Here is an 18,247-nt window from a genome sequence, read left to right as displayed (position 1 = left end):
GCTGGACCCTTAGTTTTTCTTAAACTGCCTGCCTAACTGAGGTAGTTGGTCACTGTCAGGTCCCTGTGACAGATCAAGCAGATAGTACTGGAGAGTTTTTTTTTTTCCTTGAAGGTGAAGGAAATAACCAGAAAGTAGATATTACTATCCCATGGGACAGGTAACTATATTTGAATATATGAAGCCAAAGGGCTTTTGGTAAGAATCAAGTAGGTATTGAAAGATGTCAATGAGATTTGCCTCATAAGTGATGTTCACCTATGTCCGTTGGTTATTTACTTGTGGATAATAAGTCACCTCAAATATTTGTAACTTAGAGCAACCCACATTTATCATCTCCCACATTTTGTGAGTGGGAACTGGTGAGCTGAGTGATCTAGCTCGGGGGCTGTCATGAGATGGGCTGTCACCCAGGGCTTCTGTCTCCTGGCAGCCTGACACCTGCTTTTCAACATGACTCACTGCTTGGGCTGTCGGTAGAGGCCTTGGTTCTACCCTCTGTATTGGAATTTCCACAGGGCTGCTTCAGAGCGATGATGACATAGCCATTGGCTTTGTCAAGAACTAATCCCAGAGAAAGAACAAGGAGAAGTAGCAATGCTTTCCTAACCTAGGCTGAGAACCTGTCCCTTCTGTCTAGGCTACCTTCCAATGAAAGAAGCAGTGTTATAGCATTTGTGGACTTCAAAAACTACTAGGCTATGATTTTATTTAAATATTTTATTTAGTTTTACCTATTAGTGTTCTGTCTGTGGGTATCTATAGTGTCTTTGATTTTTTTGTTGCTATATATTATGCTATCATGATAAGCCTTTTCTGTACATAAGTGATTCTCAAAATGTGTACATAGTTAATGGGGTAAATTTGTTGAGTGGAATTATGTGTTAGGGTATGAGCAATTATAGTTATTGCTAAAGCTTTATTGAGGACACCATGATTTCATTAGTAATGTGTGGGTGATTTTTTGTAGTATCTGAGTGTTAGTAAAAGTTTTAGAAAAAATCAAAACCATGAGTATAAAGAACAGTGTTTCATCTCACAACCTTTGGAAAGCACCAAAGAGAGGCAGTTCCTTTCCTCAGGGACCATAGGGTCACTCTTTGCTTTATTGCTTAATTTAATTGTATCAAGTATGAAGATTATTATATTTATGAAAAATTACAAGCAAGATGAATACTATGGGTTTTTTTTAAAGTCAAGATTTTGGGAATCTGATGTATTTGGCATAGCTCAGGTTAGGAAGAACAGTGTGGGACCCATTTTTTCTAGAGAAAACCGAAGCAATTCTTCACATTCTTTTGCACAGTAACAGGGAGTTACATTGACTAACAGGAATGTCCTTTTTCATAAATATGAGAAGCAAGTCCTCTTGTCATGTAAACCTTGGGCAACAGACGAAGGAAGGATGCTTAAGACAGAGGAGAATGTCTCAGGGAACATTGGTGGGGTGGAGAATGGGGATGTACCAAGTTTCATATCATTCTGAAGTTAGAGAGGCATGAAGAAAGAAATGACTATTCTTGTAAAGAGTGTTATGTACAAGGCAGCCTAAGAAAGCAGGGGTGGGAGGGCTGATGAAGAAGCTAGACCTTGACCGTGTTGGACTGTTGCCCTGGATCCTCTCCCTAGGTCTCTGCATGTGTTCTCACATAATGAGCGAAACACGTGACACGTGAGGCCATGAAGCACCAAACAGATAGGAGGTCAGATCAGCACAGGAACAGCGTCAGCAATTTGCGTCGGTCATTCCTCCAGATGTTGAGTGGCATGAGGGTGAAGCTGTCAGGATTTAGTCACTTCCTGCTGAGCTTAACCCTCTTAGTAATATGATGTAGGGCTTGGGCTCCAACATATGTGTTTTGAAGGGGCACATATGTGTAGACTATAGCAGTGTAGTTTTACTTTTTGGGATGGTAAATCCTCAGGGATTCCCTGGGAGACCTTAAAAGGCAACCACTATCCAAGATGATAAACATGGACCTTCTGTTCTGGAATTCAAGATTCCACAAGCTCGTACCTAGATTCCTGTTTCTAAATGTTATTTACACCTAAACACACACACACACACACACACACACACACACACACACACACACACACACAAAAGGATTTCGTATAGATATGTGACTCTAGATTGGAGCAGAAAAGGCACAAAAGGGCCTAGGATATTATGTTGTACCAGAAACCAAGAAAACATCTGAAGTTGCCCCAGTTAGGCCAACTGGACTTTGCCTTTGCATCAGTTTCTGAATAACAAGGGTTTTAATTCTACAGTCCTTTACCAGCTATGCTATTGATTCACCAAGAGTTTAAATTCTATCTCCAGGGCCTTAGTATATCAATGTCCATAACAAAGCAATGTTCAAATCCAGATGTGGAGAAAATTTATACAACAAACCTATCAATTAAAAAAAGACTTAAACACAAACACATACATCTATAGGAGAATAAATTTATTAACAAGCAAGGGAAATTTCAAGATTGAGTAAATATTACAATTTTTTTAGGTGTGGTAATAGCATTTTGCTTGGTCTTTTGTAAATGTTCTTATTTTTAAAATGACATACGTAAATACTTTCAGATTCAAAGCTGTGAAACCTGAGGATTGCTTTACAAAGGTGAGTAAGAATAAAGACAAAATGAGAATGGCCATAAGCTGATTTTTTTTTGAAAAAGATTTATTCTATTTTTATTAGGCAGATTTTCAGATAGAGAAGGAGAAACAGAGAGAAAGATCTTCCATCTACTGTTACACTACCAAATGGCTGCAATGGCCAGGGCTGAGCTGATCCTGAACCAGGAGCCAGGAGCTTCTTCTGGGTTTCCACATGAGTACAGTGTTTTCCCAGACCACAAGCAGAGAGCTGTATGGGAAGTGGAGCAGCTGGGACATGAATTGGATAAAGGATGCTGGCATGTGAAAGTGGAGGATGAGCCTGTGGAGTCACAGCACTGGCCCCGAGATGACTTCTTACTTTGGATGATGGGCATATGGCTGTTCAGTTTGTTGTATTATTCCTTGTGTACACTAGAGCTTCCCCACTAAAAATTTGCTGGTTATGTATTAAGTAAAATTCATTGTTTTTTTTTTTTTTTTTAAATAGATGGCAAGAAGGAAAGTGAAGAAGTTTACCACCTTGGAGCTTGTGCTCAGCACTATTCTGCTTGTGGTGTTCATCATCGCTGCTGTTCTGATTGTGCTTTTGGCCACTGGTCCAGCGGAGTCACAAGGTAACAAGTAATTCTGGGCACTCCTTTTCTGTACTGCTGATGTCAGAGCTAGACGCTCATCCATGGTACGAGGCTGATGCTTTTGTGTTCACTGGTATGCACTTGCGTGTGCATGTGTGTTATGCTGCCTGGAACGTCTGTGTAACATGTTGGCCATACAGTAGGAGTTTCTTGTAGGTTCTACTGTCTGACACTTCCATTTCTCAGTTTAATTAGCTCTTTGAAGGATTCCACTAATGACATTTGAAACAATGTTTCATGAATTTCATTGAATAATTCTAATTTTGTTAGTCATAATCAGTAATATCCTTGTGTGAAGGGTATATTGGTCAAAGTATTTGCTTCTCTCTCTCTCTCCCTCTCTTAGAAAACTACCTGGCCTAATTTATTAATAGTACTTGAATTGTTTTATTCCCAAAGATAATCTAGACTGGTCTGCTCTTAGCAGTTCCTTGTCTTATTAATCTAGAAACAATTAAAACTTTTAAAGCAGAAATTAGTGCAAATATGGAGCTTTTTCTTTTTTTAAGATGTATCTATTTAAAAGACAGAGTTATATAGAGAGAAGAGAGAGAGTGAGAGAGAGAGAAATCCTTCCTTTATTTTTCACTCTACAAAGACCTTAATTGTCAGTGCTAGATGGTACAAAGCCAGGAGCCAGGAGCTTCCTGTGGTTGCCTCATATTATGGGTGCCGGGGCCCAAACATTTGGATGATTTTCTGCTGCTTTCTCAGGCTGTAAACAGGAAGCTGTATTCAACGTGCAGTGCATAAATCTCGAACTAGTGCCCATATGGGATGCCAGCACTGAGGGGAGCTTTAACTGCTATGCCACAGTGTTGGCCCCTTGAATCACTTTTTTTATTAGATAGTCCAATACAAAGAAAACGATTTACAAATATCATTTTTGTATGTTAAGCTATTATTAATTTGTTGCTGAGTTTCTTAATTTGCTTGTTTTAGATTCTGTTGAGTGCCCAGTGGTCGATGAATCAGAACGGATAGATTGCATCCCTGACCAGACACCAACACAGGTTTGAATTATGGATTTAGTTTTGCTTTATTTTTAAGACTTTTGCATTTATTTGAAAGGCAGAGTAACACAGAGAGGGAGACAGAGATCTACTCACTGGCTCACTTCCAAAAAGCCCGGAACAGCTAGGGCTGGTCCAAGCCAAAGCCAGAACTAGGAAATCTACCATAATCTCCCACATGAGTGGCAGGAATACTCATCCACTCCCTCCCAGGGGCATTAGCAGAAAGCTGGATGTGGTATGTGAGCATCCCAAGTGGCAGCTTATCCTACTCTCTCACAATACCTGCCACAGATACTGCTTCCTTTGAAGAGTTCATACCATGCTTTCCTGTTTGTACTCTCAAAGATTGTGCAGTCATTAGTACTTAGGCGATTTAATACTGTCCCCGTGCTGGTGTGGCAGTGTAGTTTAGAAAAGGAAGAGCTAAACAAACAAACAAACAAACCCAAATACCTCCCTTGGGTTGCTAGATCCAGGGAATAAAAACAAATATTTCTGAAATTTAAATTCCAGATAGGCAGCATATAAGATCTGGAATTTACTCATGATGTGTTGGTATGTACTGGTCTTTGGCAACACAAATTGATTATTAGCTCTCATAGACTCTGTCCCTGTTTCCATTGTTGTTGCCTCATTTCAAATTCCTAGAAGGTTATCTAAGGTCTACCATAAAATTCTTACATGTGCATAAAATGTGATTTAAAATAAGAACAAACTGTCACCAGTTGTGCTTTGCGAGCAAGGAGATTATTAACATCAAGGTAAAGATAGAGCAGGCACTGACTTATGTCCTCTGCTGAAGTACAGCTGATTATCATGATTGCAAAGGGCATTGCATGGACCATATCCATCTGTTGTTATCTTAAGAAGGAAAAAGTGGACTGAAGTGTAAACAGATGCATCCTCTAAGTGAAATCCTGACATGCAATCGCAGGCCTACATCAGAAATGGAAAGGAGATTGTTCTGAGTCATGACTGAGCATGTCACTGCCGTACTCTTGGCTGTAGCCATTTTATTCTCAGAGAACTGCTGTAATTCATGATGTTCCAGAAAGTTGCTCTTTTGGTTGCTCTTAAGAATCCTTTACAAATGCAGTTGTTTGCGGCCAAATGGGCCCAACTGGAAACCATAATGCTAAGGGAAATGAGCCAATCCCAAAAGATTAGATACCACATGTTTGCCTTAATTTAAGATGAAATGATGTCAATATGTAAAATAGTACCTGTAAAATGTAATATTATCTCAATCTAATGTGGTTAAGACCTTGTATTTTTTTTTTATTTAACATATTGGTTACCCAATACCCTGTCCACTAATTCCATAACATTATAAATTGTTGCTGATGTTATGTTGGGGCTTTTCATTGTTCGGGATGACACTCTATCGGCTCTACCTTCAGACCAGAGATAGTCTCCCCAAGAAGCCATTGAACTTATCTGGACAATAAGATGCTGGATTCTAAAAAACCAAAAAACCAAAAAAACAAAAAAAAAAAAAAGAAAAAAATAAAGAACTTTAAAAAAATAAATAAAAAAAAGAGTCATTTACACCAAAAGACAGTATTTCCCCCCTCTGTTAGATGATGAATGGGATGAGAGGGAGGCAGTGTGAATAAGGAAGAGATAGCAGCTTATCATCTTGTTGGTCTCTTCAAGAGAAGGTAAATGAATAAAAGCAGAACAATGGTGAGGAATAACATCCCAGTCCAAAAGCAAGAGCTTCCACATATCCAGAAGCTTGGTTTTAATTTCTCATTCTCCATGAACATTTTATTATTGGGAAGATTGTGTAGGTAGGAATGTGCGTGGATGTGATGATGAAACAGCTAGGAACCCAGGGTGGCTATAATAGTGTAAGGAGACAGAATAAGAGATGAGGTTATTCCAGAAATGGAAGACTGGTCTGCCCCCGATCCCAACTCATGCTGTCCAGTAGAAGTGGTGGTCCAGCAGGGGACCCCTACACATTCACCCTACTAGCCAAACAGTGTTCAAAATGTGACTCAAGATTCATAGAAAACAATCTATACTTAAGATATTTTACCTAGACAAGGTTCAGTTTATTCAATTTACTCATTCATTTGTTCATATTTGTAACACCTTAAAATAGCTAGGGCACATTTTGGTGAATAGTGATTTGAATGATTAAAGTATGATGTGTTTTCATATTTTAAAATGTCATAAAGTATCATAAATGACATAAAGTGTCAGATACCCCTTTTAATATTTATTTAAAATTAAATCAAAATTGTTTTGATTTGAGAAATTCTGAATAAAGTTGATTGCAAACATTTTTTATTTGCTTATTTGTTTTAGAATTTCTATAAATGAACCCATATTTGTATTGTTGGATTTCTGGCTATGTAACTGAATTACAGTTTAGGATAGTTAAATATATTCATTCTTTTTATTGTGATGAAACATATGAAATGCATTGTGTTTTCTGTTTTGTTATGCAGAATGGACACAGATCAGAAAAAATTAGTTGTGAATAAATGTACTTTCATTTATGATTTTTCTGGCAACAGAAAACTTACCCTTTATAAAATGAAGTTATTGATGCCACAATCTCAAGTTCAATGTTTTAAGTCATACAAATCACAACATTCTTCCATTTGATGGAGTGACAATGATTTCTTGTTTCAGGCGGTATGTGAGCAGCGTGGCTGCTGCTGGAATTCTCAGGGAGCTACCAGTGTCCCTTGGTGCTACTATTCCAAGAATCATGGCTACCAAGTGGAGAGTGACCTTGTAAATACAAATGCAGGTAAGTTAGACTCTGCCACAAGGCAGGCACTCCAAGTCCAGAGGCTGGCTTCTTATCCCCCAGAGGAGAGCTGTGGTAGCAGGTAATGTCCTGCCCGTCAGGGACAGGCCAGCATGTGTGACACAAAATGGGCATTGTTGAACCAAGGGCTAGTATATATTTTGCTACTAAGGAAAATTTGCTCTCTACCTTGAGAGCCTGGAGACCATGTTCTATTTGTAGCTTGAGTCTATGTCCCTCTGTACATGTGCAATCGTCACGATGTGTTTGGTCCCCAGGCTTATCAGTTTTTAAGTAGAGGATTTGACTCCACTTTTACATGATTTTATGAAAAAGGAACAATTCCACTTCCAATTTTATAAAACTTCTGCAAAAAGTCACCTAGATGATATGGGTGTTTATAAACTTAACATGTCCTCTCCTTGCTACTGTGTGATGAAGAGCATCTTAATGAGAACTGACAGTGATTGAATTTGAGGAGGAATGTTCCTCATCCCAGTTGCTCTTGGATTTGGGGTTCTTGGAACAAGGTCACAATTATTACCTTATTTTTCATTTAGTTAGGGAAGTGGCACCAATTTCTACGATCACCTATAATGTCGTGTATAAATGAGTGAGAAGGGATATAAATATACACATTGGAGCTGAGAATGTAAAGTTATCTGAATAGCTATTGGGCAGGTGGAATGAGCTTGACCTCTGAGGGAGGTCTTCAGGCAGCTTTTGTAGCAGAGCAGCACAAACCTTGGATAAGCAATGCCAGCTTTAGGATCTAGTCCAAGAGAGAATGTGTGGATAATTGGATATTTATCATCTCTTCCCTTCTTTGGGGAAATAATTTTCTTCTTTTCTTAATTAGCCCCTTTGGCATAAAGTGTAATTTCATAGAGCTACTATTTAAAAAATTGGACTCAGCTAATTTCTTCTTTACATGTTAGGGTTCACAGCCCGGATGAAAAGCCTGACCTCTTCGTCTCTGTTTGGAAATACTGTTGACAATGTCCTTCTCACAGCAGAATACCAGACTTCAAACCGCTTTCACTTTAAGGTAATGTGGTGGTGGTTTGTTTTTTTGTAAAGATTTCTTGTATATTTGAAAAGCAGAATGACAGAGAGATGCAGAGACAGAGGGAAAGAAATCTTGCATCCTTTGGGTCACTCACCAGTGGCCTTGGTGGTTGAGGCAGGGCCAGGTCCAAGCCAGAAGCAAGGAACTCTCTTCAGGTCTCCCACTTGGGGCAGGAGCCCAAGTACTTGGGCCATCTTCTGCTCCTTTCCCCAGCACATTAACAAGGAACTGGATTGGAAGCAGAGCAACTGGGACTAGGATTGATGCTCTAATATGGGATATGGCATCGCAGACCATGGTCTAATAGCTAGCCCAATTTATTTTTTTAAGTTTATTTATTTTTATTATTTAAGTGTGTGTGTGTGTGTGTGTGTAAGAGAGATGGGGGAGGAGGAGGAGGAGGAGGAGGAGAGAGAGAGAGAGAGAGAGAGAGAGAGAGAGAGAGAGAGAGAGAGAGAAGCAAGAGAATGAGCAAGAGAGAGATATGTTTCATCCTCTGGTTCATGCTCAAACATTGGGCCAGGCTGAAAATCCATTTGGTTTTCTAAATGGATCACAATCACTCTGAGCCATTCCCTTTTGTCTCCCAGAATCACATTAGTAGGAAGTTGGATTAGAAGTGGAGTAGCTGAGACTTGATATAATCGTTTGATATAGAAAGTGGTCCTGCAAAACTCCAGCTTAATACTCTGCACCGCAATGCCCACCTCCATAGCTATTATTTTCATTATTATTATTGTTTAAGTATTTTTTCAGAGGGATGATCAGAAGTGTTGACTTTCTGGAAATAATTCACTTATACTATATCTCTCCACCTAAGAGTGATGTAATGTAGTGTAGATGCAATGACAATTTTTGTCTGGTTTCTACTGTTACAGGGACAGATACATGGCAGCATTGGTGCTACTAGCGTCACTTTTGTTTTTCAATACAACAGAGTTTTCATTTGGCTTTCTCTACCCTCTTTACAGTTAACAGATGAAACCCAGAACAGGTATGAAGTGCCCCACGAGCATGTGCAACCCTTCCAAGGAAATGCTGCTGCTTCATTAAACTATGAAGTTGAAGTTTCCAAGCAGCCATTTAGCATCAAAGTGACCAGAAGAAGCAACAATCGTGTTCTGTAAGCTCTGGAAACTCATCAGGGGCCCATGGTAGTAAGGCTCTGTGGTAAAGGAAGGGTCTGTCTGGCAGACTGGATAAGAGTGCATTTCTACAACGATGCTCAAGGTGGCATGCCTGACACTCCTTTTCCAAATGCATGCTATTTTGTGCCTTCCTTTCTTTTTCTTCCTTCTGTTTGTGTAGTCAAGTTAACTTTTTATTTTCCCCTTTCTTTTCTCTATTAGTCTAACCACCTGCTCACTAGTGAATATTTGCTGAATTCTCACAGTCACATACATATGGTGTTCAGGGCAGGTGGTGGGATTTCTGGGGAACAAATAGAAGAAAGGTGCCACATGGCATCTAACCTTGAGGAGTCCTAAACTGTTAGTGTCCATGGAGACACGCCACAGGAGGGTAAATAGGACTGAAAACAAACATGGAGCAACCTGAGCTGTAAAGAACACTATTGTAACTGGTTAGGCTTTCTCTGCCCTACTTGTTCACCTGTCCCTGTGTTGTCACCTACGTTAGGTTTGACTCGAGCATCGGGCCGCTCCTGTTTGCTGATCAGTTCTTGCAGCTCTCCGTCCGCCTGCCCAGTGCTAATGTTTATGGTCTTGGAGAACACGTGCATCAGCAGTACCGACATGACATGAATTGGAAGACCTGGCCCATTTTTACGAGAGACACAGCCCCCAATGAGGTAAACTTTTGGGATAGGCTCTTTTCTACTGAATAGCATAACCTTATTCTTAGAGAATATCTCTAGTCATACAATGTGGTGGTTAACGGTAAGTTTCTAGAGTGAGACTCACTGGGTTGGAATTCCGGCTGTTCTATTTCCCAGTTGTGTGGTTCTGGGTCAGTTAGTTCCCTCTCTGTATCTTCAGCTTTTTACCTATGAAATGAGTATAATACTTACAAGGGTAAGTGAATTGCTGTATACAAATTTTCTAAAAGATTATGTGCAACATAGAAAATGCCCAGTAAAATTCCAATTACTTTAAGTTGTATTTCCCTCTCTTTGAAATAAACAACTGTGGAAAATATATATTATTATCTCTATTTTGAGCATACAATGGATTATGATTTTCATATTTTTAGGCTGATCTTTTTTTAAGGTTTATTTATTTTTATTAGAACGGCAGATTTACATAGAGAAGGAGAGACAGAGAGAAAGATCTTCCGTCTGCTGGTTCATTCAAAATGGCCACAACAGCTGGAGCTGGGACAATCTGAAGCTTTGAGCCAGGAACTTCTTCTGGGTCTCCCACATGGATGCAGGGTTCCAAGGACTTGAGCCATCCTTTACTATTTTCCCTGGCCACAAGCAGGGAGCTGGATGGGAAGTGGAGCAGCTGAAACACAGACCCAGCACCCTTATGAGATGTTGGCCCTTGAATGTGGAGGATTAACAAATTGAGCCATGATGCCAACCTTAGGCTGATCTTTGAAAAATATTTGATTTGTCAGCAAATTATCACCATGTATGACTCTTTCTTTCCATAAAGAATGAATGGGGTCATAAAAGTTTCGTTTTGAGTATTATTATTCCATTTTGTCTTGCTTTCGTGTGTTTGACTGTTAAAGCTTGAAGCAATGATGTTTCCCAGGCTCAGTTGCACTTTCCTTCTGAATGCCCTTTCTGATTCAGTAGAACTAGGATCGTAGCAACAACTTTTTAAGCCATTCTTTTCATATATTGTTTTTATTCAGCAGAAGAACCCAGAGAAAAACATAATGTCCTCATTTCATAGATGAAACTGGGGTTTGGAAATTAGCCAAGATAAAATAAGTCATCAGTAGCCGAGAAAGGATATGACCCCTATGTTGTCTGCCTTCCAATCCCTGCTTTGGATGTGCACCTGCCTATCAGAAAAGCAGAGTAGGGGCTGATTCAATGCTGCTGATCTGGGAATGGCTGCTGGGAATGCTTCCTCTGAGAAACCTCAGGTTGCGGCATGGGTACCATCATGTGGGAGGTGAACTGAATATATATTGCTTCTCAGTTACTCACAGACTGAGAGCTGTTTTCCTTAGCCAATCTGACCATATAGTGTTTATACTGCTTGGTAATAATGTTTTGCTTTTTAATGTTTCTTTAGATTGGAAGTAATTTGTATGGTGCTCAGACGTTCTTCCTGTGCCTGGAAGATGCGAGTGGATTGTCCTTTGGGGTGTTTCTGATGAACAGCAATGCCATGGGTAAAAGACTAAACCAAGCAACCTGCAAAGTGTGCCTTTCATTTCTTTCCTCACAACACTATGATAAAAGGAAATGATCCTTTCTTAATGCCTGAGAGCACAGATTAAAGCCTTAGGTGTTCTCTGGTTTTTCCCTTTCTACTTCATTACCTGTTGGCCCAGGGCAGTCAAGCACAAGGAAATTGTCTCTTTCTCAGGATTTTTCGAATCTGGTTGCCTTTGCTAGAATATTAGTATGATTAGAATTGGAATATTTTCTGTTGTAGATTTAACATCATGAACTCTTCCATGTAATCTGTTGAGACAGTTTCTCTCAATTTCTTCTCATCTGTTATTAAGCTTTTCATGCGGTAGACCCTAGCAGCACTGAATTACCATAGAGGTAGTGGAGATGAATCAGAATCTCATAGGGTTGATGATGGAGGTGGGATCCTGACTCCCTCCCATCCCCCCAGTGAGAACTATCACATTAGACAATTGCTACTCAAAACGTGGTCTATGGGTAGTTCATAAACTGTTTCAAATGAATAGTAAGTACAGAAACTTAGAGTAAACATTGCCTGTAAGCATACACATACAACTTTTTCTGGTAATTCATTCCCATGTTATTCTGTACGATTTTCTGTTTGCAGTGCATTGGAAATTAAAGAAGGAAAGATATTACCTTATCCTTCACCAAAGAGTATTTGCAAAGCATTCCTAGGGACCTAAGATCACTAGAAGATACTCAACAGAGGATTCTTAGACACATAATTCTGCGACTGCAAGAGCATTTTGGATGGTTCTAAGGCAGTTAGGATACCCAATAGCAAAATAACAGTAAGATATGATAAGGGCTACACAGTTTCAAGTTGATGAAAGGAATCAGAACACAGGCTCAAACTTCATGAGGAAAAAAATCACATGATACTAAATATTCCACACAAATATTCCTCTGGCCAAAGAGTGTATTTCAGTCAATCTGGAGGGCTTTTAACCCTAGATGCAATCCAAGATTGAAAGGCAATTTCTTGAGAAGCCTGATTGGAACCTAGATAGACTTTGAATTTATAGTGTAATCTCACATTCCCTGTTGTGGCTGACTGGATTATAATCTCGCATTAACACTGGAATGTGTTATTGACATGTGGGAATGACATGTTTTGTGAATGTGAAAGGATGGGAAAATGTCCTCTACCCCATATATTTAGTTCTTGGGAGAGTGCAAATTAAACTGACAAAAACATTAGCAAGAAAAAAGATGGTTCATTTACATGTGCAATATTCATTTACATTAGAGTGCTTGGTGATGTGTAACTCATAGGGTGGTTAGAACGGAGACTTTGTAAAATATCCTAATAGGGAAAACTTATGGGGAAAATGACTGTGCATAGGAATGTGTCCTTGGGAGGACACATGGGAATCATATGGTCTGGTAACAGTGTCTGAGTATTTGCACATTGTTTCCTAGAAGATTTGCACTACTCCTTGGAGCGGGATAATAACCTATGAGTTATTTTGAGAGGGTCTGCTTTTAGGTTACTCAGGGATTTTAGTAACTTAAAATGGCATTAACCTCCAGTATTTTTTTTAAATGCCACTGTGGCATATTTGTTTCCCCTTTATGTGTCTGGCTACTTTTTTGGTCAGTACCCTGGCACAAGACGTTACCTACTATTGAAAACACTCGTAGAACAAATGCTGTGGCCCCATGTGCATTGAGGTGGATCTTGATCTTTAGTCTGTCCCTCTGCAGGGAAAATGTAAGGCATTCGGATCGCTTTATGCTTGCTCAGACACTCAGTGACTCTCTGGCTAAATAGTGTGTGGCTGTGACTCCAGGAAAAAAGTCTAACTTTATTTTCTTCAATTTTAATCTTTCAAGAGGTTGCCCTCCAGCCTGCACCAGCAGTCACGTACCGTACCATTGGGGGCATTCTTGACTTCTACGTGTTCTTGGGAGATACACCCGAACAAGTGGTTCAAGAATATCTGGAGGTAAACTCATGCTGTCACAACTTACTCCTAAAGAGCATATATTTAAAAAATTCAAGCATGATCCACAAATATCTGTTATCACAGTTTTCAGATATTACAGAACAATTGAAACCTGCTTGGCAACATTTTGTGATATGAAAGGTTGGCAGAGTATAAAGATACCCCAAATGGGGCCCTATGCTCAGTGGTTTACAAATTATCTGGAAAAACAAATGAGCATTCTACCAGTTATGAATCAATGTGTTGGAAGGTGATACATGTTCTGTACTCCAAATCAACACACAGAAAAGTTCCATCCAAGATTCTGTATTTTCTTATATCACATTTTTGTTCCAGCTCATCGGACGACCAGCTCTACCCGCATACTGGGCACTTGGATTTCACCTCAGTCGTTACGACTATGGATCCCTGGAGAACATGAGAAGAGTCGTGGAGAGAAACCGTGCCGCACAACTCCCTTATGTAAGTCAGCCTTCTCTAGCAGGAGGCTAGTGGGTAAGCTGCTTGTGTCCAACATCAGTGTAGCTGGGTTTGAGTCCCAGATCTAGTTTTTGACTTCAACTCCTAAACAATGAAGTCTCTGGGATGGCTCAAGTGATTGGGTTCTTTCCTCCCTCACTTGGATTGCATTCTAAGCTCTCAGCTTTGGTCCTGGCCCAGTCCTAGCTGCTGTAGGCATTGGGGAGTGAACCAATGAGAAGCTCTCTGCCTCTGTACCTCCCTCTTGTTTCTCAAATATGTTAAGAATTTTAAAAAACCAAGTCCAGCAAATGCACTTCTGCAAGAAATAAATGCTCTCAAGGAAGAAACAATTTTTTTCTTAATCTCCTAAAGATTTACAAAAAATGGAAAAGTATAATAGTGATGGTTTTTGCTTTTATCTTGTGGATGGAGTAAAATTTAGGCAGTGGTTGTATCTTTAATAGGCTGGGTAATTTATCATCAATAATACAATGACTCTGATTGCAAGGGGGTATGGACTTAGGGAAACAATGTGTCATTTCTTTTTCTAAATTATTCTTGGAAAGTAAGAACTTAGACACCAGGGATGGATTGCTAACACCAAGGAAAGTCCAGCACATTTATCTGGAATTACACTAATGATAACTTGATTAACTTCATGTAACTGGCAAATGCCTAAGTGCTAAGCTATGGACTTTGATGGATTCTTGAAGGATGTTCAACATGCTGACATTGATTATATGGAGCAGAGGAAAGACTTCACCTATGATCCAGTGAATTATGTGGGCTTCCCTGAGTTTGCTGAGGAGTTACACAGTAATGGGCAGAAACTGGTCATCATTGTGGTAGGTGAAATTATTCTTTCTTCCTTTTCATTATATCTCCTCCTTCCCTTCATCCCCCAATTCCCAGTCTATGAGTTCCCCCAGTTGGTTTCTTTATTATCTTTTTTGCCTTTTTAGGATCCAGCCATCTCCAACAATTCTCCCTCAGATAATCCCTATGGCCCATATGACCGTGGCTCAGCTATGAGGATTTGGGTGAATGATTCAACTGGGGTGACTCCTATCATTGGACAGGTAACTTCATGGGGAAGATGATGTGTGTGTGTGTGTGTGTGTGTGTGTGTGTGTGTGTGTGTGTGTGATTGCTTTCATGTACTTTTCAGATGTTTATGTGAGAGTGTTTCTAAAAGTTCAGGTGAAAATGGGATGGAAAAGTATGTTTGTTGCAAACTTTTTTTTATGACCCATGCATCGTGTTTTCATGATACTCACTTTCCATCAACCTTTGGAGGAACCCTCATTTTCATGGACTGGTGGTTGCAGTATCCTTCTCCTCCCTGCCCCATCATGTCACTGACACTCGTTGGCCAATGGCATTAATCCCTTTCTGGCTGGTAAATCCAGTGGGATTGTTTCATGTCCCTTCATGTCAATTCCTCTGCAGCATTTGTCAAGTTTGCTGCTTTCTCAAACCTTCATCTGTCCCTATGTTATATGAGCTTATTAACTGCTGGTTCAGGGTATAATCTTTCAGGAAAATTAGATAGAAAAAGGGTAGAGCAGAGCAAATAATATGAAAAAATCATACCAGGTGTCCATCAATAGATGAATGGATAAAAATGAGGCCAGAATGCACATGGAAAACAGTTTATCCATGAAAAATGAATCTTATCATTTGTAACAAAGTGGATACATCTGGGAGGCATATTAAGTGAAATAAATCAGGCTCAGAAAGCGAAATTCCACATGTTCTCCCTCATATGTAGAAGCTAAAAGAATTCTGTTTGAACAAAAATAGTAATTACCAGAAGCTGAGAAGATGGTAGGGAATGAGGAAGGTTGGAGAAAGACATCAACTTGCAGTTAGTTAGAAGGAGTAGGTACCTAGTGTTACACAGTATAATTCAGTGTCTGCTTCACATTAACCTATTCTGTATTTTCTGAGAAAATTAAGAACTTCAGGGCTCTAATAATAATGGAATATTAAAGAAAAGGAAGCACTAATTACCCTCATTTGATTAAAACATGTCAGTTGCATATATCACACCTTATACATATTTATAATTTTTGCTAATAGAATTTTCAAAAGTCAATTAAAATAGGTTACTATGATAGAAGTTGAAGTTGACATAGTACTCTACCCCATTTACCATGCTAGAACTGGGGTAGAGAAAGATAGAGGAAAGAGAGAGCCACCGACAGGGACTAATGAGGGAGGCATTGCTCATTGAGCACTAAATCACTTGCTTTTTAAAGTAAAATTTTCCTTGGGTGACTGTTTATTTTTTATTTTTATTTTTAAGATTTGTGTATTTATTTTTATTGGAAAGGCAGATTTACAGAGAAAGGAGAGACAAAGATCTTCCATCTGCTAGTTCACTCCTTCAGTGGCCACAATGGCTGGGAGCTGAGCCGATCTGAAGCCAAGGAGCCAGGAGCTTCTTTTTGTCTCCCACATGGATGTAGGATCCCAAGGCTTTGGGCCTTCCTCGACTGCTTTCCCAGGCTGTAAGCAGGGAGCTGGAAGGGAAATAGAGCAGCCAGGACATGAACCAGTGCCCATATGAGATTCTGGCATATGCAAAGCAAGGACTTTAGTCACTAGGCTACCATGCTGGGTCCCTGACTGTTTATTTAACATTTATTCTGAATAGTCTGAGTGAATTACCTTCCTGACTGGAAGGGGCCTGTGCCTGGACACCTTGGCTTCCATGATGCTGTTAACAATTTTTTAAGTGAATTAATTTACTTTATATTATTTTCATGTAGTTTATACTATTTTATACTATTTTAATTCCTGTTATACATGCTATGATTTTTACCCTACAGGTCTGGCCTGGAACAACTGTGTTTCCCGATTACACTAACCCAAGCTGTGCTGTTTGGTGGGCAAATGAATTTGAGCTTTTCTACAATCAAGTGAAATTTGATGGAATCTGGATTGTGAGTTCCTAACACTTTATCTGATGATGAATATTCAGATTGCGTGTATTTATATTTGCATCTGCATGTACAAAATATGCATGGAGCATAGAAAGACGAGAAGAAAGCAAATATAAGTCATTCTCAGTATTGCCTATATCACCATCCAAATCGCTTCACAGAACACATGGGTTACGATCAGATCAGAATGTTAGAGTGGAAGGAAACTCAGACAAGTTTTTCTCGAGTTTGGTTTCTGCTGTTACAAATGAATGAGGTAAACTCAGAGCAAGTCACACAGCCCTTGCCCTGTGACAAAGCACATGCATTTTTCAGTTGCTATTTTAGAGCTGTCTTGGACATCTTGAATGAACAGATCAGAGCTAAGCAGCAATAACACTGACATTCAGCAAATTGTAGGGATTTCTGAAGCTGAAAGATTTCTATTTACAAGAGAATGATAAGGAATTAAAAATAAATAGGTGATGAAAAGATGAAAACAAACATCCTATCAGATGACCGCACCAAAATATATCCACCAACAATCTTTTGGTGTGCATCCTTTCAGATCTTTTATTTTCCATAGCTGTGGGCTCATGTATGCATTTCCGTTCCATCATCGTATGAATATGTATTTATATGCTCATGTAGTCTTAATTATATTCATAAATATGGGCAATTTATGATTTGATATAAGTCATACTTTACAAGTTGAATTTTTTTCACTTATGTTTGAATCTCATTTGTTTTTAGTGATTATTGACATACACGAATCTTAGGGAATAAATTCTTTTCCATGAAACCTTCAATGGTTAGAGAAGACAGAAATATCTGTTTCATTCCATGTGTTTAAGTACACCATTTAAAAACTCTAGATTATTTTCTCTGAATCATTTCCCATTCAAAAAAGAGGTAAGATCAATACGATGTACAATAAGATACTATTTTTTTAAAAGTTGGTTCCCTTTGTTTTGTAGGATATGAATGAGGTGGCCAATTTCGTTGCCGGTTCAGTTTCAGGATGTTCCACAAATAACCTGAATTATCCCCCTTTCATTCCAAGTAAGTCCTGGTGGTCAGCTTGATCAAGGCGTTAATAATTTAAATTTATATAATAGGTCAGAGGAGTTTGTGCTTATGGGTACACAGGGGAAGAAAACTGAGGATAATATAAAATAAAAGTAGGACATAAAATGAAAAAAGCATACTTTCATTATAAAGGCATTCATTTAGTCTAGTCCTTCTGTCTAGGCTACAAACATGTCTAGAGGGACACTACAGGAAACATACGGTATAGAAGTCGAATGCTAGTGATAATTCATGTCACTCACAAAGGTGTGACACCACAGGACAAGGATGTTCAGAGGACCAGAGAAGCAGGGCTGGTCTTCAGGGGTAAGTCAGGTGAAGTGTTGAAACTAGACACGAACCACTGGATGAAAAGGAAGCTGGAAAGGAAGCCTGG

General features: G+C 39.3%; 1 protein-coding gene across 1 annotated transcript in view; it reads left to right on the top strand.

Moving 5' to 3' along the window:
- Window positions 1–18,247, top strand: part of LOC101532167 (maltase-glucoamylase) — a 108,410-nt gene that overhangs the window by 2,433 nt on the left and 87,730 nt on the right. Inside the window, exons 2-14 of the mRNA XM_058681251.1 lie at window positions 3,105–3,231; window positions 4,195–4,265; window positions 6,915–7,035; window positions 7,974–8,083; window positions 9,076–9,227; window positions 9,743–9,914; window positions 11,317–11,416; window positions 13,281–13,393; window positions 13,730–13,855; window positions 14,569–14,700; window positions 14,818–14,934; window positions 16,690–16,803; window positions 17,760–17,844. Of these exons, the coding sequence (XP_058537234.1) occupies window positions 3,105–3,231; window positions 4,195–4,265; window positions 6,915–7,035; window positions 7,974–8,083; window positions 9,076–9,227; window positions 9,743–9,914; window positions 11,317–11,416; window positions 13,281–13,393; window positions 13,730–13,855; window positions 14,569–14,700; window positions 14,818–14,934; window positions 16,690–16,803; window positions 17,760–17,844 (1,540 nt within the window). The remainder of the gene's footprint in view (window positions 1–3,104; window positions 3,232–4,194; window positions 4,266–6,914; window positions 7,036–7,973; window positions 8,084–9,075; window positions 9,228–9,742; window positions 9,915–11,316; window positions 11,417–13,280; window positions 13,394–13,729; window positions 13,856–14,568; window positions 14,701–14,817; window positions 14,935–16,689; window positions 16,804–17,759; window positions 17,845–18,247) is intronic.

This window comes from Ochotona princeps, chromosome 25 (assembly GCF_030435755.1).
Source record: "Ochotona princeps isolate mOchPri1 chromosome 25, mOchPri1.hap1, whole genome shotgun sequence".
NCBI classification, from domain to species: Eukaryota; Metazoa; Chordata; class Mammalia; order Lagomorpha; family Ochotonidae; genus Ochotona; species Ochotona princeps.
This window is presented reverse-complemented; position numbering and strand designations above follow the sequence as displayed.